A 23,414-nucleotide genomic window follows, 5' to 3' on the forward strand; every position below is an offset into this window, starting at 1 on the left:
ACAAAGACACTGAAAGCAACAATCTAGGCAGCACTGATGGCTCCTTCCTGGGTCACTTACAGCTACAGAAGAGTCCAGAGCAACGACTGTGACTGTGGCCCGACCAAGATGGACTTAGAGTTCCTTCCAACTTGACTATGCTTTAGACAAGTTTTTTCATGACTCCAGGCCGCTGGCCTCCCTTTTCTTGAAGCATTTACTTTACAAAACTTGAGATTGTAAATCCTGCCTCTGCCCCTTTTTACAATGCAAAAATGACTTTCTTAAGGTCCTGAGAACCATTTCTTTGAAAATGTGGTGCCTATACACCATGGAATATTACACAGCCATAAAAAAGAATGAAATAATATCCTTTGCAGCAACATGGATGCAGCTGGAGGCCATTATCCTAAGCAAATTAATGCAGGAACAGACAACAAAATATTTCATGTTCTCACTTAGAAGTGAGAGCTAAATACTAAGTACACATGGTCACAAAGAAGGGAACAATAAATACTGAAGATGACTTGAGGGTGGAGAGTAGGAAGAGGGTGAAGGTTGGAAAACTACATATTGGGTACTATGCTCACTACCTGGGTGATGAAATCATTTGTATACCAAACCCCAAAGACACGTAATTCACCCACATAACAAACCTGCACATGTCCCCTCTGAACTTAAAATGAAAGTTGAAAAAGGAAAAGCAATGTAAAATATAAACAGCAAGGAAGATAGTGCCCCTATCTCCCAGTTCCAGTGGGAGCGTAGGGGTCTTTCCACTTGAACAAAAGGGGCTTGCTATGTTCCAAGTCATAAAACCAACTCCTATTATGAAAAACAAGAACGTGGCTGGGCGTGGTGGCTCACGCCTGTAATCCCAGCACTTTGGGAGGCCGAGGTGGGTAGATCACGACGTCAAAAGAGCGAGAGCATCCTGGGCAAGATGGTGAAACCGCATCTCTACTAAAAATACAAAAATTAGCTGGCCATGGTGGTGGGAGCCTGTAGTCCCAGCTACTTGGGAGGCTGAGGCAGAAGAATCCCTTAAACCTGGGAGGTGGAAGTTGCAGTGAGCCAAGATCGCACCACTGCACTCCAGTCTGGCAACAGAGTGAGACTCCATATCAAAAAAAAAAAAAGAGAGAGAGAGAGAGAGGAAAGAAAATAAAGTTTACTTTTCCTTTGGGGAAGGCCAAACTGGCAAACCCAGATGGCCTAGATTCCCCCATGTCCAGCTTTTAATAACTCCTCAGCTTTTATATCTGAGGAGCAGGGTATCTACACCTGCTCCATGCTAGCAACAGTATTAGAATAAAATTGTCTTCTGTCTGCTCATCGTGTCACCATGTCTGGTGCAATTTTGTCTTTAATAAGAGCAACCAGCAGAGTGTGGAATGTAAAACCGGTCACTTAAGGATTTGTCTTTAGGAACAAATCACCTGGAATAGCTTCAGCTACAGGTACCATAGAGCAGAGAGTTACTCAGACACTATTTATAACTGCCAGAGTAAGACATATGGGTAAAAAGAATTTGTTCAGTAACACCATATGTGGGGTAAAAAGAATCAGGTCTCCTGACAGTGCCATACACATACATTTATGAAAGCATGATTTACTTGAGGCTGGCTACTTAGGAGAGACTCTCCTCCTGGCTGTGTATGCTCTGAATGACTGAATAATTTGGAGCTTTTTATGGAAAATAGATTGGGCAGCACTTTATTAATAATTTTGGCTTTCCTTTAACTAAAGAGGAAATCTCCATCTTTATTTATTAAGACTTCATGGAGGAACAAATCAAAGTCTAGCAAGACATTCTGGCCCGCCTCCTCCGACCCACTCTTTGAGTGAGGGTCCAGCATTTTTCTCTTGTGTTCTGAGGCTTCAATGCAGAAACTTTACTTTTCCTTTTCTAACAGTCACCTCCCTCCCTCACTCACTTCTCGGTCTTTGGTTATTCCTTTTCCAATAAAAACAGCCTCTGCAGGATTTTCTTTTGTGACTGTAGTTTCTGTGACAACTATAGAATTAACTGACTTGAAGACACAAAACTGGGGAGATAAAAGAAAAGAGAGAGAGAAAGATTAGGTGTGAGGCTATAGTTATAAACTGATCAAAGTTTCAGCTTATGACAGAAGGAGGTAAGTTAGTTGGAGAGAGAGATATACACAGAGCAGTATAGCACTTAGAGTGAGAAGTTATGAATATGGGACTGAGCCTGCTTTCTGTTTACAAAGCTATTTCTGGAACTTTCATGAACTTCTCTGTAAAATCACTACCTTACCCATCAAACAATTTTGATAGGAACAAGTGAGATAACACAAAATTATGTGCTATAAACTATAAAGTACTATAAGAATTGTCAGTATTCATTTAAAAGATATTCAAAAGATGCTTACTCTAATAAACCTTAAGAGTTATTTTTATGATTTTTTTCTTCATTATAATTATAAATTTTTAATCCTGATGAGAGTTGGCAATAAAAGCAATTAAAGAGATAAGGCACTGTATTCATAAAGGGCCTGGACACATTTTTATTAACCAAAGGAAGAAATCTATCGTGGGAATTTATCAGCATGCCTCATGAAGCACAGGAAACCACTTTTAAACCTGTTTTTTTCACCCTTAGTCCCAAATCTATAATACAGCAACACAAACAGGCAAAATATGTTCCTCGGGGCTTCCTCTGTCCTAAGGGAGAAAATAAATTTATTCTGGTTTGTTTGTACTTTCCAGGAAATCAGCGTTTAGTAAATATTTAATAGTTTACTAACGGACTCCAAAAATCTGCTACCATAGCAGTGTCGGTAAATTAAATTTTGCTTGCTTCTCATTTCATGTATGTAATATAATTGGAATCTACTTTATTTTTAAAGAATGGACTTTATGTGTCATCTACAAGTCTTTAACATAAAATAAAGAATAACATTTATTCAATGTGTTGTGCGCAGTCATGTTCCTGTTATAGACAGCATAGTCTGTAAGACTACACATATTAAAATTGTTCACACATAGCTCCTATGTGGCATTTGATATCATAGCTCAGTGGTCTAAAAACTCGGTAATTCTCAGAAGACGACATGTTTCTCATATGCAGTCTTGCCATCTGCAGTATCCTGGTCAGACTCTATATATCCAATTACTGCAGTAAAAATAGGAACTACAATAACATAAACAGATGCTACACACTTGCTATGGTTGGAATGTGCCCCCTCGAACATTTATGTTGAAACTTAACCCCTATTGCAGTGGTATTAAGAGATGGGTCCTTTGGGGAAGTGATTAAATCATGAAGGTTCCCAAAACTATAAAAACCCTAAAACAAACCCAAGGCAATACATCCTAAACATAGAAATAGGCAAAGCTTTTTTTAACAAAAACATCAAAAGCAATCACATCGAAAGCAAAAATTGACAAATGAGATCTAATTAAACTGAAGAGCTTCTGCACAGCAAAAGAAACTATCTACAGGTTAAAGAGACTTGTAGACTATCCACAGGTTAAAGAATCTACAGAATGGGAGAAGTTTTTTGCAAGCTATATATCTGACAAAGTTCTAATATCCAGCATCTATAAGGAACATAAACATATTTGCAAGAAAAAAAAAAACCCCTGTTAAAAAGTGGGAAAAGAATACAAATAGACACTTTTCAAAAGAAGACATACATGTGGCCAAAAAGCATGTGAAAAAAATGCTGCACATCCTAACAATTATAGAAATGCAAATCAAAACCACAATGAGATACCACATCATGTCAGAATGACTATTAATAAAAAGTCAAAAAATAACAGATGCTGGTGAGGTTGTGGAGAAACAGCAACACTTATACACTGTTGGGGGAGTGTAAATTAGTTCAACCACTGTGGAAAGCAGTGTGGTGATCCTCAAAGAGCTGAATGCAGAACTAACATTTGACCCATCAATCTCTTTACCAGGTTTATTTACCCAGAGGAATATAAATCATTCTAACATAAAGACACATGCCCATGAATATTCATTGTGGTGCTATTCACAATAACAAAGACATGGAATCAATCTAAGGGCCCATCAATAACAAACTGGATAAAGAAAATGTGGTACATATACACCATGGAATATTATGCAACCCCAAAACGAACAAGATTATGTCTTTTGCAAGAACATGGGTGGAGCTGGAGGCTGCTAACCCTAGAAAACTAACACAGGAAGAGAAAACTAACTACTGCATGTTCTCGCTTATAAGTGGGAGCTAAGCGATGAGAACTCAGGAACACAAACAAGGGAGCAGTGGACACTGGGGTCTACTTGAGGGTGTAAGGTAGGAGAAAAGAGAGGGACAAAAAAAACTATAGGATACTAGGCTGAATACCTGGGTGATGAAATAATCTGTACTACAAGCCCCCATGCCATGAGTTCATCTATATAACAAACTTTCACATATACTCCTGAACCTAAAATAAAAGCTTTTAAAAAAAAAAATCAGGAAGGTTCCACCTTTTTGAATGGATTAATCACCTGCAAAAGGGCTGGAGCGAACCAGCTTAGGCTCTTTTTCACTCTTTCACACTTCCACAATGTGAGGACATGAAAAACAGCTCTCAGCAGACACCAGATACAGGCACCTCGATCTTGGACTTTCCAGATCTGTAAAAACTTCAAAACACACATTTTTATTATTTAAGAAGTACTCAGTCTCTTTATTTTGAGGTTTTCCTTAAAACAGCAACAGAGACTAAAAGAACATTTTCTTTTATTTATCTGATAATAGACACATTTTATGAAGATTTCTAGTTTCTTGGATATCAATAAAATATTTTGTAACGTGACATTAGCTATTATCAAATAACGTATGGCAATGATTTTAAATATCAAAGTCTTATCGACTTAATTAACAAACAGCAGTCTCCTGCTCCTTTCCCTCCCCTGCCCTCCCTGTTCCTGGATTCCTACTCCACAGCAGTAATCATCCTCAGCTACTTTAACTCTAATTTAGTGCTAATTTGTTTGTTCTATTTGTCCATGTTCTTATAGAATACATTTGTACTATATTTGGAGGATTTTGAAATTCAGACATAGATATCCACTACTACCCTTACATTATATTCAGATATCAATATTATCTACTAATCTTGCACTGTATGTTGTAGGTACAATAATCCGTTATTTAGGTTTTTATTTCAAAATATCTAAATTTTCTTTCCTATATATGTCACTGGATATGATACTTGAATATTGGAGATTGCTCTTATTCAGAACTGGCTCTGTTGGTTGTAAGTTCCTCGTTTTTGTTTGTTGAGGCCTTCGTCTTTCATACCACATCGTAATTACCCAGTAATCCTTGGTTGTCTACTCTATTACAAATAAAGCACTAAAAAGCTGATTGGAAGCCCTAAGTATATGAAAGAGATTTTTCACTAGCAGGTGGCACATTAACTTGAAAAACTTTCCATAAAATTATTGGAGGATTTCTGATTTTCAGAATCTATGGGTTATTTTCCTTCTTTGGGAAGGTAAATTCCCCTGAGAGAATTCTCCAGTCTTAGGGGAGAACATCTTGACAGCAAATGTCCTGAGAGCAAAATCAGGACAGGGGCATGAGCCCCATGGATTGCAACATAGTCCATCAATTAATCCCTCTGTTTCTGTTTTGCCTCCAGACCCTAGTAATATCTGTTGTTCCCGGATTCGGAGTTTCTCAGATTCGATCTATACAAAGAGTATGCTGCCAATCTTCTACTGGATTGGGGAAAAGTTCTTCTTTGCTGTGTGGGCGGATGAGAAGGCAGCTGGTAGGCTAAGCGCTTTCAAGTCCCCTGGCACTTGGAGGGCTATTAAGTGTTCATGCTTGTTGAGTTATTCTTGGTTTTGCAGACGAGTAACTTGTGACTGGGTGTTGCTCCACTCTCAGCTTTGGTTGCGGATTCTGCTAAGTAAGCTGTCACTTTTCTATTGTCCTATCACCTCCTAAAATACTGCTGTTGTTGCCTCTCCTTTTCTTTTTACTTGGCGTGTATTCCCTTTGAAAACTTCTTCATTGTTAATTTAAAAGGATTTAGAATGCAACAGAGATAAACGTGTGTTTAACGTATCATGTTTAAAAAGAAGTTCACCATGTCTTTCTTTTATAGGATCTAAGCATGATCCTTCAGACGTAACATAGAGGAAATAAATTTCAAAAATTTTTAAAGTTACTTGGCAGAACTTTTGACAGCTATTTTCTGTTTAAAACATCAAGTCAGTATTCATATCTTTTTTTTTTCTTTTACTCTCTGTTACGGCTTGGATACTTGATACCTCAAAACCTCATTTTGAAATTTGACCTCAGTGTTAGAGGTGGAGCCTCATGGAAAGTGTCTGGGTCATGGGGGCAGATCCCTCATGAATAGATAAATGCTTTGCCTCAAAGGGAGTAATGGTAAGTGAGTTTTTGCTCTATAAGTTCCCAAGAGAGCTGGTTTTTTAAAAGAGTCTTGTATCTCCTCGTCTCTCTTGCTTCCTCCTTGCCATATGATCTCTGTACATGCTGGCTCCCCGTCACCTTTCGCCATGAGTAAAAGTAGTTAGAAGTAGTCATCAGATGTAGATGCTGGCACCATGCTTCTTGTACACCCTGCAGAAGCATGAGCCAAATAAAACTCTTTTCTTTATGAATTACCCAACCTCAGGTATTCCTTTGTAAAACACTAAATGGACTAAGATAGTATGCAAGTCCTAATATTTTCAAGAAAATTGTAGCCATATTACCAACAACCGATGAGTCATTACTTCTCACTCTTTCTTCATTTTTAATACATGCTGCTCTTTCTAGCCACACCACTAGAATCTTTTATATAATCTAGGACATGATACTAATTATCAAATTATTTTCTATCTATTTAGGGTGTCCTTTGTTTGGCTACTTTGAGGTTTTACTTAAGGGGTTACCATTGCCCCATAGTAAATTCTTTACTTGTGTTCTGAGTGTGTTCACCTTTCCTAGACTGTAAAGCATAAAACTTGAGTTCATTCATTATTGAATGAGAAAATGCAGACTGCAAATACTTGTCTGTTAAGTTCGAAAACAGTGATTAATCTAACAGGTAGATTCAAATAAAACATTTTAAAGAGTATTTTCCTGTTCCCATGCTACATGAAAGATGCTTAAGTTAAAGAAAAAAAAAATAAGATGTAGAAAGGAAAGAAAGAGAAAGAGAGAATGTCAGGTGAAAGAAGAAAGTTTGATATCAGCAAGCCCCACAGAGTCCCAAGATGTCCAAGATGTCCAGAAGTCCTGTCATCACCTTCCTCTCTCCTTGCTGCTGCCTGGTGAGAATTGCCATGGAATGCAGCCAGAAAGTCACCAACCACCAGTGATGTTGATCTGTGCGGCATAAAGAGCCCCATGTAAGTGGCTTAGGACACTCATGAGACTCTTGGAATTGAAGTTGGGACATGAATCAAAGTTCTGGAAATGAATTATTCTAGTAAAGTCTCAATTAAGAATTAAATTATTATTTTTCCAGCTTTCTGAGGGTAAGGTAAAAAACTATATCTTGTCTACTTTCTTCAGTAACAGATTCCCAAGGTATAGTTTGTGGATTTCTACATTAGAATCACCTGGTGTAATTGTTAAAATAATATGACGCATGGCCCTACCACACTATCTTGGGAGAATTCCTGGAGTGGAGCCCAGGAATATGCTTTTTTGTTTGTTTGTTTGTTTGTTTGTTTGTTTGTTTGTTTTTTGAGATGGAGTCTCACTCTGTTGCACAGGCTGGAGTTCATTGGCGTGATCTCGGCTAAGTGCAACCTCTGTCTCCCAGGTTCAAGTAATTCTCCTGCTTCGGCCTCCCGAGTACCTGGGACCACAGGTGCCTGCCACCACGCCTGGCTAATTTTTGTATTTTTAGTATAGACGAGGTTTCACCATGTTGACCAGGCTTGTCTCGAACTCCTAACCTCAGGCAATCCACCTGCCTCAGCCTCCCAAAGTGCTGGAATTACAGGGGTGAGCCTCCACGCCCAGCCCCAGGAATGTGCATTTTAAAGAAACATCCTAGATTGGTGGTATGCACACTAAAGTTTCTCTACTATGATTATTATCTCTACTTTGAATAATCTCCAGCAGGGAGAAAATTGTTTATACTAATTAATAAAGAAATTTAAAAGTTTCTGTTTTTTGTTTGGTAGATTTTCTCCTACATTGGTATGAAGAACCTTCATTACCTGTCTAAACTTTAATCCTCTACACATGACTTCTTAAAATATTATTCTTAACTATAAATCTGCTTATTTGTTCATCCATCTATCCATCTCTTGTTCATTTGTTCATTCATGCATTTAACCAATGTTTATTGACTAGAATTATGTATTAAGCATTTTGATAGGCAGTGACCTAAAAATGTAACTTTAAGTAAAAGAATTATAGAAGAAAGGGTGAGGGCTTGAGGAATATATATCTGAGTATGGATCCTACATACGTTATTCATAAACTATATGAACTCAGGCAAGTTAGTTAATCTTTACACATTTACATCCTTAACTTTGATAGGTAAATAATGATTTCTACATTGCAGGATAACTGTGGACAGTAAGTCATATAATTGTTACCAATTATACCATGCAATTTGTGGCACATAATGCTAAGACTTCTTGCTATATTATTACAACAATCATTGTGATTATTATCCTTGTATACCTTGTACAATCTCCCACTACTGAATTACACAGGCTGAGGATTTGAGACTCTGTGTCTTGAAAGTGTAGCCTAACAGGGATTTCCTCCAGATGTGAAATGTACAGCTTGGAAATAATATCAAAAATGAACATACGGGTTGGGTGCGGTAGCTCACGCCTATAATCCCAGCACTTTGGGAGGCCCAGACAGGTGATCACTTGAGGTCAGGAGTTCGAGACCAGCCTGGCCAACATTATGAAACCTGTTTCTACTAAAAATACAAAGAAATTGTGGGGCATGGTGATGTGCACCTGTAATTCTAGCTACTTGGGAGACTGAGGCAGGGTAATCGCTTGGACCCAGGAGGCAGAGGTTGCAGTAAGCCGAGATGGCACTACTGCACTCCAGCCTGAGTGACAGAGTGAGACTCTATCTCAGGAAGAAAAAAAAGAAATGAACATATTATTATGTTTTTACATCAGTAATAAAGTGGACATTCAAGAATCAACTTAAGACTCTAATTAGAGTAAAATACAGGCAAAGTAATGTGTGAAGCTAAGAGCACTGAAAACTGAGAAAACTGTTAAATAAAGAGATTCAGGAAGGTAAAAACTGAAGAAATTCTCTGAGTCTAAGTTTTATGTTGTGTGTAATCTTTATGTGGTATAATCATTGTAGGTAGAGAAGGGACTAGCAATGAAAAGAATGCTTTCTCTCCTTTAACTGTTAGCGAGGTAAAGGAAAAACCCATGAAGATGAATAATTAATATGCCAAATGGAAATGTGATAAAAGAAGTATATATGAAGTATTCAAACCACAGAAAAGAAGAAAATAGTTAAACATAGATATAGCATATAAAATACCTATTGAAAAAATGTTAAAAAAACACAAGCCACTCAGCTCTCTTTAGAGCAGCAATCACAAACCCAAATGCTTACTAGGGACAGATATACAAATGAATGAAGCAGATTCTGGGTGAGAGCATTATGAACACAGTGAGTAATTGGTGAAAACTGGCAAAATGAAGAGTATTCACATTGTCTGGTGAGAACAGCTGCTACTCAGGTGCAGGCAATTATTGCCATTTGAAAATAAGGCCCAATGTTGTCATCTAAAGATTTATGAGGAGCTGAATATCTACAATTTCAGGTGAAGTCTCTTACTAAAAGTGTGGCCAGGAATTTACAAAGGAAAAATCATACTCTATTGGAAAGAATAAAAGTCTGGTTGCAGACTATCAGTTTGAGAAATCTATTTAGATTTTAAGAAAATCTGAGCTGGCAAATCAAACTCTAACCCTATCAGGAAATCTCTGAGCACTGGCCTAATAAAAGTTCAACAATGTTAAAAGTTATTAAACTCTTTTATGTCCCCCCTCTCCACTGGTTTCTATATAGACAGGATTTTCTTAAGCATATTTCTGGCCTCTAACTATATCATTACTTACTTTGTCCCAAAGGGTAGTGAAGGGTAGTGAAGTGATACTTGGTTAGTGAGTATGGGAGCAAGAACTTAGTATGCCTAGCCCTGCTCTTCCTTTCTTCCTCTTGAAGTAAACTGCTCCTCAAGCAAAGGGACCTGCCACTGTTCTGTCAGGTACTTTACTACTTAGAAAATTGCTGCCCCAGACTTGAGTGGCTTGGTTTCAGTGATTGAATAGTTTGCCCAATTTAGGGACTGTGTTTGAGTGAGCAGACAGGCTCAGTGTATGCAGAATAACATTCTGCAGCCTGAACGTTCTATGAGTTATAATTTAGCTTCCATATGTTACCCATTCTATTTTACAAATGAAGTCTTATGGGAAAGAGGGTTGCTGTTTATCAGTTGCCTCTGAAGAACTTTAACAAATATGTAATCATTTTATTTTACCTTCAACTAGTGTTCTGTTTTAAAGTCTGCTAAAATATCATAAAGTTTATTTTGAAAATATTGATCTTGTCTAATTTTTATTCATACAAACAAAACCTAGGAGTCAATGTCACTGATTTACATAAGGTTACCCAGAAGTTACTGTCAAGACTATGGTAAAAAGTAAGATGGATTTCTTGTTTTGGGACTTGGAAGTTCTCACTCTCATTATCACAACAAGAAAATAATGGAACAATTTGAAAAAGAACAACTCTTCTTAAATCTATCTAATAATTGCTGTCACAGGGCAAGCTGCCAACATAGAAACTGGAGAGAAGGGCAATCAACTTACGATTTTACAACTTCACAACGTTGCAAAACCATCACAATTTGACATACTTCGAATTTTGAATTCTGATCTTTGCCTGGCCTAGGACTATGTGGTACATAAGATATTTGACACTTTTTTTTCTTTTATATATATAGATATAAAATTGCTTTGTATTAGGTGATTTTACCTAACCATAGACTAGTGTGAGTGTTCTGAGTACATTTAAGGTGAACAAGGCTAAGTTCTGTAGGTCTGGTGTATTAAATACATTTTCAATTTACAAGATTTATGATGGGTTTATCAGGATGTAACCCCATTGTATGTCAAGGAAAATTTGTACTGAGAATCACAATACTTTCAGAAGTCTTACCTTCAGGAGTCTAAATAGATTATTACGGAGATGAAAAAAAAATATCCCTTCCTGTTTCCAGCAGAGGGAAGGGAAAAGTAGCCATTTTGAAATGCACTCAGAGCTTTCTGTCCTCCTTAACAAAAGCCTGTCCTCAAGGGAAGCTCTTCTGTCACACCTTAATTGACTTTATTTTTACTAGAACAAGGTCATTTAATTCATAAATGGAACTGAAACAAATACACATCCAATGAAATTTTTTAAAAAAGGAATCTAGATAGTTTTTACAAAAAATAACAAGATATAGACTTAAATGTAAAATGAAAAACCATAAAAATCTAGAAGATAGCATAGGAGAAAATCTGTGTTGGGTGTAGAGTCTTAAACTTAAGACCAAAGCAACATGGAATTTAAAAAAAAAAAAAAAAAAAAAGGCATAGCTCAAAGATAGTGCAGGTTTGGTTCCACACTGCCACAATAAAGTAAACATTACAATAAAGTGAGCCATACAAGCTTTTCGCTTTCCCAGTGCATATTAAAGTTATGTTAACACTATGCTGTAACCTATTAAGTATGTAACAGCCTTATGTTTTAAAAAGTACAAACCTTCATTAGAAAATAATTTGTTGCCAAAAATAATTGCTGATAATTACCTGAGCCTTCAGCAAATCATAATCTTTTTACTGGTGAAGGATCATGCCTCCATGTTGATGCCTGCTGACTGATCAGGGTAGAGGTTGCTGAAGGCTGGGTGGTTGTGAAAATTTCTTAACATAAGCCAGCAGTGGAGTTTGGCATATCACTTGACTCTTCCTTTAACAAAAGATTTACCTGTAGCATGCAATGCTGTTTGGTAGTGTTTTACCCGTAGTGTAGCTGCCCAACAGGTTCACCTTGCCTGCTGCCTAGACAGAGTCAATTTATCAAAGCAGGAGAATTGCAACAAAGAGAAAATAATTCATGCAGAGCCAGCTGTAAGGAAAAGTAGAGTTTTATTATTACTCAAATCAACCTCCCTGAAAATTCTGGAATTAGAGTCTTTAAAGATAATTTCGTGGGTAGGAGGCCAGTGAATCTGAAGTGCTGATTGGTTGGGTTGAAGATGAAATCACAGGGAGTCAAAACTGTCCTCTTGTGCTGAGTCAGTTTCTCTATGGGGGCCAAAACTCCAGATGAACAAGTATATCGATCTGAGTAGTGCCAGCTGATCCATCAAGTGCAGAGTCTGCAAAATATCTTAAACACTCATCTTAGGTTTTACAATAGTGATGTTATCTGTAGGAGCAATTTCAGGAGGGTCAGAATCTTGTGGTCTCCAGCTGCATGACTCCTAAACCATAATTTCTAATCTTGTGGCTAATTTGATAGTCCTGCAAAGCCAGTCCAGTCCCCAGGGCAGGAAGTGGGTTTGTTTTGGAACAGGGCTGTTACCAACTTTGTTTCAAAGCTAAACTATAAACTAAGTTCCTCTCGAAGTTAGTTTGGCCTACACCCATGAATGAATAAGGATGGCTTGACTGTTGGAAGCAAGATGGATTCAATCAGGTCAGATCCCTTTCACTGTAAATAACTTTCTCAGTTATGATTTTGCAATGGCAGTTTCAATAATAGAACTTGCTATACTAGAGTCAATCTTTTCAAGCCCTACCACTGCTTTATCAACTAGGCTTAGAAAATATTCTAAATTCTTTGTTGTCATTTCAGCAATGTTCACAGTATCTTAACCAGGTATAGATCCCATTTCAGAAACAACTTGCTTTGCTAATCCTTAAGAAGCAACTGTTCATGCATTCAACTTTGATCATGAGATTGTAGCAATTCGGTCGTATCTTCAGGCTCCATCTACAATTCTGCAGTTACTTTCTTCACTGAAGTCTTGAAGTCCTGAAAATTACCCATGAGGTTTTAAATCAACTTCTTCTAAACTGCTGTCAAAGTTAATATTTTGACCTTCTCCCATGAATCACAAGTGTTCTTAATGGTGTTTAGAGTGGTGAATCCCTTTCAAAAGATTTTCAATTTATTTTGCCCGAATCCATCAGAGGAATCACTATCTATAGCAGCTATAGTCTATAAACCAAAAATGAAATTCTAAGCACCCCCCAACCACCTCAGTGGACCCCTCCTCTTGGCTAAGGGTATTCTGAAATTTGTCTGAAAATCTAGTTCAGGCTATGATGGAGTAGGAGGTTGGACATACCTCATTATACTCCTCAAGAGTTAATATCAATGCAGAACTTAAGTCTAATCAGAAACATTTTCAATGTATTCTCTCTGAAGCCTGCTACCTGGAGGCTTCATCTGCATAATAAAACCTTGGTCTCCCTAACCTCTTATCATTTTTTTTTTTTTTTTTTTTTTTTTTTTTTTTTTTTGTGATGGAGTCTTGCTCTGTTGCCCAAGCTGGAGTGCAGTGGCATGATCTCAGCTCACTGCAACCTCCACCTCCCAGGTTCTAGCGATTCTCCTGCCTCTGTCTCCCAAGCAGCTGGGATTACAGGTGCCTGCCACCACATCTGGCTAATTTTTGTATTTTTAGTAGAGACGAGGTTTCACCATGTTGGTCAGGCTCATCTCAAACTTCTAACCTCAGGCAATCTGCCTGCCTCAGCCTCCCAAAGTGCTGAGATTACAGGCATGAGCCACCATGCCCAGCCCCAACCCCTTATCTTAACCCTTTTTACCGATAGACATTCCTTTTTACCGATAATAACTCTTTCAACCAATTACCAATCAGAAAATTTTTAAATTTACCTATGACCCAGAAACCTCACACCTTAGCCCTTCCAGGTCCAACCACTGTAGATCTTATATGTATTGATTGATGTAATATGTCTTTCTAAAATGTAGAAAAGAAAGCTGTACCCATGGGCACATGTCATCAGGATGCACTAAGGCTGTGTCACAGGTGCATCCTTAACCTTGGCAAAGTAAGCTTTCTAAATTGATTGAGACCTGTCTCGGATGTTTTGGGTTCACAAGCCCTACAAAAGGTATTTATTAAATACAAATACTTGAAAGTCTAAATGACTCCTTGATCCATGGGCTGCAGAATAGATGTTGTATTAGGAGGCATACAAACAAAAAAAACAACATTAATCCTCTTGTTTATCTCCATTAGGCCTCTTGCATGACCAGGTGTATTGTCAATGAGCAGTAATATTTTGAAAGGATTTTTTTTAGTAGTAACTCTCAAAAGTGGGCTTAAAATCTTTAGTAAACCATACTGTCAACAGATGTGTTGTGACCTAGGATTTGTTTTTCCATTTATAGAGCACAGGCAGAGTAGACTTGTCATAATTCTTGATGGTCCTAGGATTTCCAGAATGGAAAATTAGCATTGGCTTCAACTTAAGTCCCCAGCTTTTTTAGCCCTTAACAGGAGAGTCAGCCTATCTGTTGAAGCTTTGAAAACAGGCATTGACTTCTCCTCTCTAGCTATGAATGTCCTAGATGGCATCTTCTTCCAATAGAAGGCTATTTCATCTATATTGAAAATCTGTTGTTTAGTTGTTTATCTTAGCTACTCAGGTCTTCTGGATAACTTCCTATAACTTCTACATCAGTACTTGCTCCTTTACATTGTGCTTTTATGTTATGTACATGACCACTTTCCTTGAAACTTAAGAACCAACCTCTGCTAGCTTCAAACTTTTCTTCTGCAGCTTCCTCACCATTCAGCCTTCATAGAATTGGAGAGAGTTAGGGCCTTGCTCTGGGTTGGGCTTTGGCCTAATAAGGGAATGCTGTGATTGGTTTGATCTTCTATTCAGACTACTAAAATTTTCTCCATATCAGCAGTAAAGCTGTTTCTCTTTCTTATCATTCCTGTGTTCACTGAAGTAGCACTTTTAATTTCCTTCAAGGACTTTTCTTTTGCATTCATAACTTGGCTATTTGGCACACAAGGCCTATCTTTCAGCCTATCTCAGCTTTTCACATGTTTTTCTCACTAAACTTAATCACTTCTAGATTCTGATTTAAAGTGAGAGACGTGTGACTCTCCCTTTAACTTGAACATTTAGAGACCACTGTAGGGTTATTAATTGACAGAATTTTAATATTATTGTGTCTTGGTTAATAGGGAAGTCCAAGCAGGGGGTGAGACAGCCAGTCAGTAAAGCAGTCTGAAGGTACAGAACATTTATTATTCGTTTGCTGTTTTATATAAGTGCAGTTCATGGTACCCCAGAAGAATTACAATAGTAACATTAATAAACACTGATCACACATCACTATAACACATATAGTAACAATGAAAATGTTTGACATATTGTGAAAATTGCCAAAATGTCACACAGAGACACAAAGTGAGCACACGCTGTTGAGAAGATAGCACTGATAGATTTGCTCAGTGCAGGGTTGCCACAAACTTTCATTTTCTAAAAAGCTGATATGTGAAGGGCAATAAAGCAAAGCCCAACTAAATGAGGCAGGTCTGTTTTGATAAATTGAACTTCATTAAAATTAAAAACTTCTGCTCTGAAAAGACATTTTTAGGAAAATGTACAGACAAGCTATGTGTTTTGCAAAAATCAAAATATTTGCAAAAACACATATCACAATATATAAAGAACTCTTAAGACCCAACAATAAAAAACAGAACCCAATTCAAAAAGCGAGCCAAAAATCTAAAAAGACACCTCACCGAAGAAAACATACAGAGGCACAAGCAAGCTTATGAAAAAGTTTTCTACGTTATATGTCATTAGGAAACTGCAAATTCCCTAATTTCCACTATTTCATTTAATAACCTCTATGACATACCCATGAAACAGTGACAGTTGTTTGGTTTGCTTTTTTATGCTGGGGGGTAAGAGACATATAGCCATAGCTCTCAATTAATTGGGCTACTCCCTTCCTTCATGATTTAATTATTCTAGAATGCTTGAAAAGGTTACACTGCAGAACCCTGTCACAGCTCTCCACAGACTAGAATCCTGAATAATAGTATAGTTTATTAACATAGTTAGCTTACAGTGTGTATCTACCATACATGATTCAACAAATCAGTGTCAGCTCTGAGATACACTTAAAATACATTATGCGACCATATATACCTCCTCTAATGACCCAATGAAGTAAATAATGAGACATTATCACAACATAAAAGCAAAACCTTCACAAATAAATGTTTGAAAACACTCAAAAATATTTACCAATACTTATCTTAAAATACAGTTGGAATTTGCATTTCTATGTGAATATTAAATTGAGATAGATAAAATCTGAATTTCAAATTCTTAGAGTCATTCAGGCATTTCCAGTTCTTAATATCTCATTGACAGAGTGAATAGGATTATATTTTCATATATCTGTTATTGAAAGAGCCTGTTGCACAGAAATACAGATTTTTCAGTTTGGGAAAATTACTAATTTTTTTGGTATCTTCCTTTTTTTTTTTTTTTTTTTTACTATTTCTTCTTTTTCATAAATCCAATATTGAATATATAGAGATATTGGTATTTTACTTGTGGGCACAAGGAAATTGCAAAATAAAAATTCTACTTAGACAATTTTCTATAACAACATCACCTTTCAAATTATAAGAATAAATAAAGCAACATATAATAAGAATTCTTAGCATCTTTTGTTTATATGAAGAAAGCTGCCTATTTTGGACTCCTATATGAATGTGCACATTCACAAGCCTATGTTTGTATATGTGCTGGGTTAGATTAGGATCAGGGAGATTTGGAATGCAAAGGAGACTAGCATTAATATGAACATATGAAATTACTAAAATTTCAGTGATACCACCATCTATTTACACAAAGGCAAATGTATAGTTTTGGTTGGTTTAATATTAATAATACAAAATAAAAATAAATATTGAAATGTCAGTGCTTGAAGTTTAAATTACTAAGGTCTTTTGGAGAGAGTTTAGTAGTGTTTTAAAATACACACACACCACACACACAAATACACACATATACACACCTAAATTGTGTTAGAAAATATTGTATATTAAAATGTAAATAGTGGACACTCTTCTATTGTAGTATACATACTACAATATGTATGTATACTTCTACATCTAATGTATACATACATGGTATATTCATTTTATACTCAATTTACTAAACTAAGTAGAGTATACAAATTCATTATGTTTTAATTAGTGTATCTTTTATGGTACATAGTTCAGTGAAAGCCACAAAATAAAGAGAAGTTTCAAAGTTCTTTGATTCCAGAAGTAAATAGTTAAAAACCATGGGAATTTACTAAATAGCATTGAGCCATGATAGTTCCTGATGAGCAGACACATATAATCAAGAACGACCATTAAAGGTACGGATACCTTTAAAGCTAAACCCTGGGGAATCTATGCCTTCATAACTTACCAATATGCTCCATTGTTAACTGCGATATACTTAAGGACCTATGGCTGGCACTTACCGATACAGAGAAATAGAAAAATAAAACTGAAAGGTTTATGAACTATATACTTTTGCCATGTAAAGAATTAAAGTCTATTTCATAGTTTAAACAGCCATTAACTAATTCTAGTGTTACTCTGATTAAATTCAGCAAATAATACTTAAGCAGACCATGGTAATCTCTGTGAAGAGATGAAAACTAGTGACTCTTGCCTTTGAGAAGTTTTCACTGTAAAGAAGGATGAGTTATTCTTCATGCTTTCTTTGGCTATAATGGCAAAATCATACTACTTACCAGCCATGAATGAATCTAGTATGGTATATGTAGATAGTTATATACATGTTTAGAGGTATATTTTGTATGGCTTAGTATTATTTTTGAAAGAGAAAAATATGACATTATAGGTAGGTTAATAAAGCAGATAGAATGACAATAAAGCAATATTTTATGAATTTTGGAGAAATAAATAAGAAAAAGAATGAATGACATAAAGTTTCTAGTTTACTGTCTTCATGAAGAGATTAAATATCTGTAGGAAGTGTCTTGAACACAATTGATAAGTAATGTACTCCAAGAATACAATGAGAATGTACAAAAATAATCTGTAAAGCATTAAGACCGGTTGAGCAAGATTGTCATTTGAGTCCTGTGGAAAGAAACTCAGACTGATATTTTTTTTTTCTAAATGCTTTTCAGAATGACAATGGAAAAAGCAATAAAAACTCCATACCTTGCTCAATGTTGCATTATGCAGATAGAACAGGATACTCTCAATCTTCTTGAATTTATGCACAAAACAGTTTATCTTTACATAGAAAACAATGACTTGTCTGCAATTTTCCTTGCCTGATATTCTAAAACATGAATATTCTTTATTAATTAAAAAGGTGTGCATGGTTGCAAATGAGTTCTCTTTAAAATATCTCTTGCTAACCAGTAACCAAGAAAACAGAATGCTTCATATGATTTTGAACATGAACGTATCTCAGCAATCCTATTACAAAATCCACTTATGCTTGTCTCTGCCTTTCTGTTCCTTTTGAATGTTTTTAACGTCCTTTTTCATCTCCACCTCAGGCAGTCAGGGCTCCTTTTCATTTCGCCTTCCTCAAAAACTTCTATGCTTGAACCTCACAAATCCTGGCATTTCAAAAACTAAAAGGTATTTCCCAATTAATTCATTAACAGAACATGTTGAATATACAACTACTTTTGCTTACTCTGAACAGAATGGAGGAGTTAGTACATTTCTTCCATCTGAAAAGAAATTGTAAAGATCTAAACTCTTTCTTTGAATATCTACTTGCTCTCAAATAATTTGGTCAGTTGTCTTAATTTAACTTGAAAACTATATTCTTAAAAAACATACATACACAATTCCAAAAAAATGTTTTAGTCTCAGTTAGAAAAGTCATATGTAAATAGAGATAAAACTAATTATTCATGTCTTCTCTTTCTAAAAAATGTTTATGTATATATAACTTCACCTGTTCTAAAAATAATTAGGCAAAGCGATCATGTTAGAAGACACTTCGCTCTGATAAACTGTTGAGATGTTAAAATCAGGAGAAATTGGTAGAATTACAGAAACTACAGTTTGGAAGTGACCTCAGAGGGCATCTCATTTAACTGGCTGCCTCATGGATTGATGCCTTCAGAGAGGTTTAGGAGTAGTGACTGTGCGGTTTCTGCTTGAATACCTCCAGAGAAAGAACACTCACTCTTAATACAACCAGGTTTCAGTTTCTGGAGAGCACAGTTAGAAATCTCTTTCTATTCTTCAGATCAGGGTCTACTTTATAACTCAAACAATAGAACTCCCATATATTTTTGTAAATAGCTTTACATTTCATAGCTTAAAGTTGAAATAAAAATGTGCATCCGTGGCCCTAACTAGGAGAAAGTAATATTCAAAACCAAGAGTGGCATCTGACATTGTCCACTTTGAGACTGAGTTTTGTTTTTGTATTTTTAAATCAGGCAAGATGGTAATCTGTTAGCCTAAGAATATCTATACTTATATGTTCAAACTGTGGAATAATTATTTCTTACAATGACTGTCTAGCAGACTAGAACAACTAGGGGGCACTGTGGAAAGTTAAGAAAAATCGTATTAGTCGAGGAATATGTGGCTATTAGTGTGTGTGTTTGTGTGTGTGTCTATATAAGTGCTTGTAACTGTGTGGATGTGTCTATGCAGATTTTATGTTGTGTGTGTAGATGTGTCTGTGTGCATGATGAGTAAGAAAGGAGAGAAAATAAAGATTTATTGTTAGCTCTGACTTCTTCCTTGCATATCATTTAAACATAACGACAAATAACACTGGAGAGAACACATTTCACTGTTATACCTCATAGTTGAATCATCTGTGTTTTTACTTGAATATTGGACAGGTAGAAATTTATAAACAGCTTTAGATGAATTGTATATTATGTTGACTATTACATAAAATCCAAAGATTTTTCTGGTGTCATGTTGTGTGTGTGTTTGTTGGAATGTGTGGAGTTTTTGTGTGGGGGTGGATAATAATCATTTCTGTTAGGGAGCCATGCAACTTGACCACATGTAGCCAAGTTAAAGATTGGGACTCCCAGCCCAAATTAAAGATTATGTTTTTTTTTTTTTTGTATAGAAGTAAAAGATTTCACCTCCAAAATGTGAAGAGAAAATGAGTAGATTTTGCAAGCACATACTAATACCTTCTGAATATCATATTTTGAATATTTTAAAACTTTGGGATTGCATTTAAATACCATTTATACATTTGAAATCTATGTTTTCTAGATATCTAGAAAGTAACACCAAAGGATTCATAAAAATATATTGGCAATTTTACTAATTAGAAGTTCTATACACAAATAAGTGAAACCAAAGATATGAGGTTATAAGAGCATAGATTTGGTTGTCTTTGTTCTATTTTCTGTGCTAAAATTACCAGCCATCTTGAATATGGCATCTATTATATAATTTTTGAATATGCCAAATAGTAAATGATCAATTTTATTTTATAAAAATAAAGCAGTTGTTGAATTTTATATTTTCCATTGTCTGAACATATGCTATTGTTTGCCCTGTAAGTTTAAAAATGTTAAAAAGACAGTTATAAAAAGTTAAATCTTTAAATAATTACAGGCTTTGGAGAGTTTTTTTCCTTTGTGTTCTTTTCTATAGCTTTTAAAGTTACTTGGATAGAGGACCCCCTATTTACTTCTCTTGGCTCTGATATTTTTTGGACTCATTGCAGTTATAGCATACTCTCTGATATATTGTGGTTTACTTTTAAAAAATTCCAACTATCACTGTATGCTCTGCAAAGTTTTGGTTGTGAAATAAATCCTCTATTTTGTTTTACATCCTGAGGCCATAGCTTGTAACTCTGGTGGCAAGGATTTGTTTAGCAATCCTGCCTTAGGGGAGGAGCCTTCTCTGATTCAGTATTTGCATGTCCCGTGTCTCTTAAAGGGCTTCACTCCCGTCTATAATCCCAACACTTTGGGAGGCATGTCTCGTGTCTCTTAAAGGGCTTTCACTCACGCCTATAATCCCAACACTATGTGAGGCCAAGGTGGGTGCATCACCTGAGGTCAGGAGCTCGAGATCAGCCTGGCCAACATGGTGAAACCCCGTCTCCACTAAAAATACCAAAATTAGCCGGGCGTAGTGGCATACACCTATAGTCCCAGCTACTCAGGAGGCTGAGGCAGCAGAATAGTTTGAAGCTGGGAGGCGGAGTGAGCCGAGTCGGCGCCACTGCACTTCAGCCTGGGCGACAGAGCAAGACTATGTCTCAAAAAAAGAAAGAAAGAAAAGATTATTGGCAAAATGAAGGTTAGATGCAAGGTTTGCTAAGTGTTTTGAGGTTACAAACTGCTTTTTGGGTTTTGAGAACTATTTGACTTGCTGGCTTCACAGTTGATGAGGCCTGAGGACATGTGGAACTAACCACGCCCCTAACTAAGAAGGCACGCCTTGGCTGCAGTTAGCACACGATTAAAGCAACTTTCCAAGTTTTACCTTAAAGTTCAAAATTGCTAGGAGTTGGAACTACTCGAAATATATTTACATGCAAGGTGAGTAAGAACAGTAAAATGTGTTTTTTAATAAAATGTTATAAGAAGGCATGGAAATGTAAACTTCTGTTTGGGATTAAAGGATTGTTTTGAGTTAAATTAGGAAAAAGCTGAAGGTTCAAAGAAGTGCTGGGAGAATTGTGGAAATTAATCTTGCAGAAGAGGTTCTCTGTGTGAACATACTGACTAGATTCAGAAAAGGGTATTATTTGGTTTTTCTGTAAATTGAAATAAAAGCATAACAAGATTTTCCTCAGGTGCTAATCTGCTCTTTGGCACATTTGTAAAGGGTTATAACAGGCTTTTGCTTCTTTAAAATTTCTGAGTCATGATTTTGGCAAAATAAATAACTTATGGTAATCTGGAATTCTATTTCATTGTATCAAGTTATTTAAACCTCAAACATTTAGCAGCCTTCCCAAAATCAAACCTCAGTTTCAAAATTGTCTTCCCTGGCACCTGGCTTTTCAATATGTCAGAGGTCTCCTGAAAAGAGAGGTAAACAGGAATATTTGACACGCTTAGGTCCATGGGATAGCAAAAATTATGCTCAATCTTCTTTAGGTTATATCTTGGTGAATAATCCTAATATATGTTTCAAAATTGTATGAGATTTCTAGAATTCCAATGGCTGACTATATGCTATCAATCATAATTAAGGTTGTTATGTTAAGTTATTGTAATCCACGGAGATAACAAAACTTCAATCGTGTTTCTAACTGTAACTACCCTGGACATTTTGGTGTTCACAGACAATTGTTGTCTTGTTTTAATCCTTTTCAAAGATGATTTATAACAGGCTATAGAACTTTAACAGGTGCTCTCAAACACAGGCTTCTGATAACTTTGGAAATTGTAACATTAGAATAAAGGAAAATGTACAGGACTCACAAGGAGCTGAAATGCTCACGAATATCAAACAAAACTAGAGTTAACTAAATGGACTGAACTCAAGAAACTGAAATCAGGCTGGAAGCAATGGCTCACACTTGTAATCCTAGCACTTTGGGAGGCCAAGGCAGGTGGATCACCTGAGGTCAGGAGTTCAAGATCAGCCTGACCAACATGGCAAAACCTTGTTTCTACTAAATGCAAAAAAAAAGAAAAAGAAAAAATAGCCGGGCATGCTGGCGCATGCCTATAATCCCAGCTACTTGGGAGGTTGAGGCAGGAAAATCACTTGAACCCAGGCAGTAGAGATTACAGTGAGCTAAGATCAAACCATTGTACTCCAGTCTGGGTGATAAGAGTGAAACCCCGCCTCAAAAAAAAAAAAAAAAAAAAAAAAAAAAAAAAACCTGAACAAATCTTTTTAACCTTTGCTTGGAATATTGCTGATCCATGTTTTGTTTTTCAGAGTCAAAGAAACTTTGAACTATTTATGGTCTTTAATAATTAAGTAAGGTAGGCGGGGCACGGTGACTTACACCTGTAATCCCAGCACTTTGGGAGGCTGAGGTGGGTGGATCATGAGGTCAGGAGATCGAGACCATCCTGGCTAATGCAGTGAAACCCCATCTCTACTAGAAATACAAAAAAATTAGCCAGGCGTGGTGGTGGGCACCTGTAGTCCCAGCTACTCGGGAGGTTGAGGTAGGAGAATGATGTGAACCCAGGAGGTGGAGCTTGCAGTGAGCTGAGATCATGCCATTGCACTCCGGCCTGGGCAACAGAGCGAGACTCCATCTCAAAATAATAATAATAATAATAATAATAATAATAATTAAGTAAGGTATACTCCTGTGATCAAGACTTGGAGCATGTTTGTTTTTCCCTGCCTGGCTGCTCTAGAAACTGGAAACTATCAGTGAGTTTTCTTAT

The 23,414-nt window shown here is 36.4% G+C and overlaps 1 protein-coding gene and 1 long non-coding RNA gene across 11 annotated transcripts in view; one reads left to right on the top strand and one right to left on the bottom strand.

Moving 5' to 3' along the window:
• The window catches only part of LOC139356062 (transmembrane protein 78-like), a 206,279-nt gene that overhangs the window by 9,078 nt on the left and 173,787 nt on the right, over positions 1-23,414 (bottom strand). For 7 of the 10 annotated variants that reach the window (XR_011607442.1, XR_011607441.1, XR_011607440.1 and 4 more), the window contains 2 exons: positions 4,472-4,609; positions 1,674-2,027 (listed from right to left, as the gene is read on the bottom strand). Coding sequence is in view for 5 of the 10 variants with exons in the window: in XM_071068860.1 (XP_070924961.1) it covers positions 1,896-2,027; positions 4,472-4,609 (270 nt within the window). In the remaining 5 variants the exon portion in view is untranslated. Of the gene's footprint in view, positions 1-1,673; positions 2,028-2,503; positions 2,668-4,471; positions 4,610-23,414 lie in introns of those variants that run through there. The other 3 variants (XM_071068859.1, XM_071068862.1, XM_071068858.1) reach the window with 2 other exon arrangements.
• Positions 21,451-23,414, top strand: part of LOC139356064 (uncharacterized) — a 190,698-nt gene continuing 188,734 nt past the window's right edge. Inside the window, exons 1-3 of the long non-coding RNA XR_011607445.1 lie at positions 21,451-21,593; positions 22,951-22,997; positions 23,326-23,400. This is a non-coding gene — a long non-coding RNA (uncharacterized lncRNA). The remainder of the gene's footprint in view (positions 21,594-22,950; positions 22,998-23,325; positions 23,401-23,414) is intronic.

This window comes from Macaca nemestrina, chromosome 9 (assembly GCF_043159975.1).
Source record: "Macaca nemestrina isolate mMacNem1 chromosome 9, mMacNem.hap1, whole genome shotgun sequence".
Taxonomy (NCBI): Eukaryota; Metazoa; Chordata; class Mammalia; order Primates; family Cercopithecidae; genus Macaca; species Macaca nemestrina.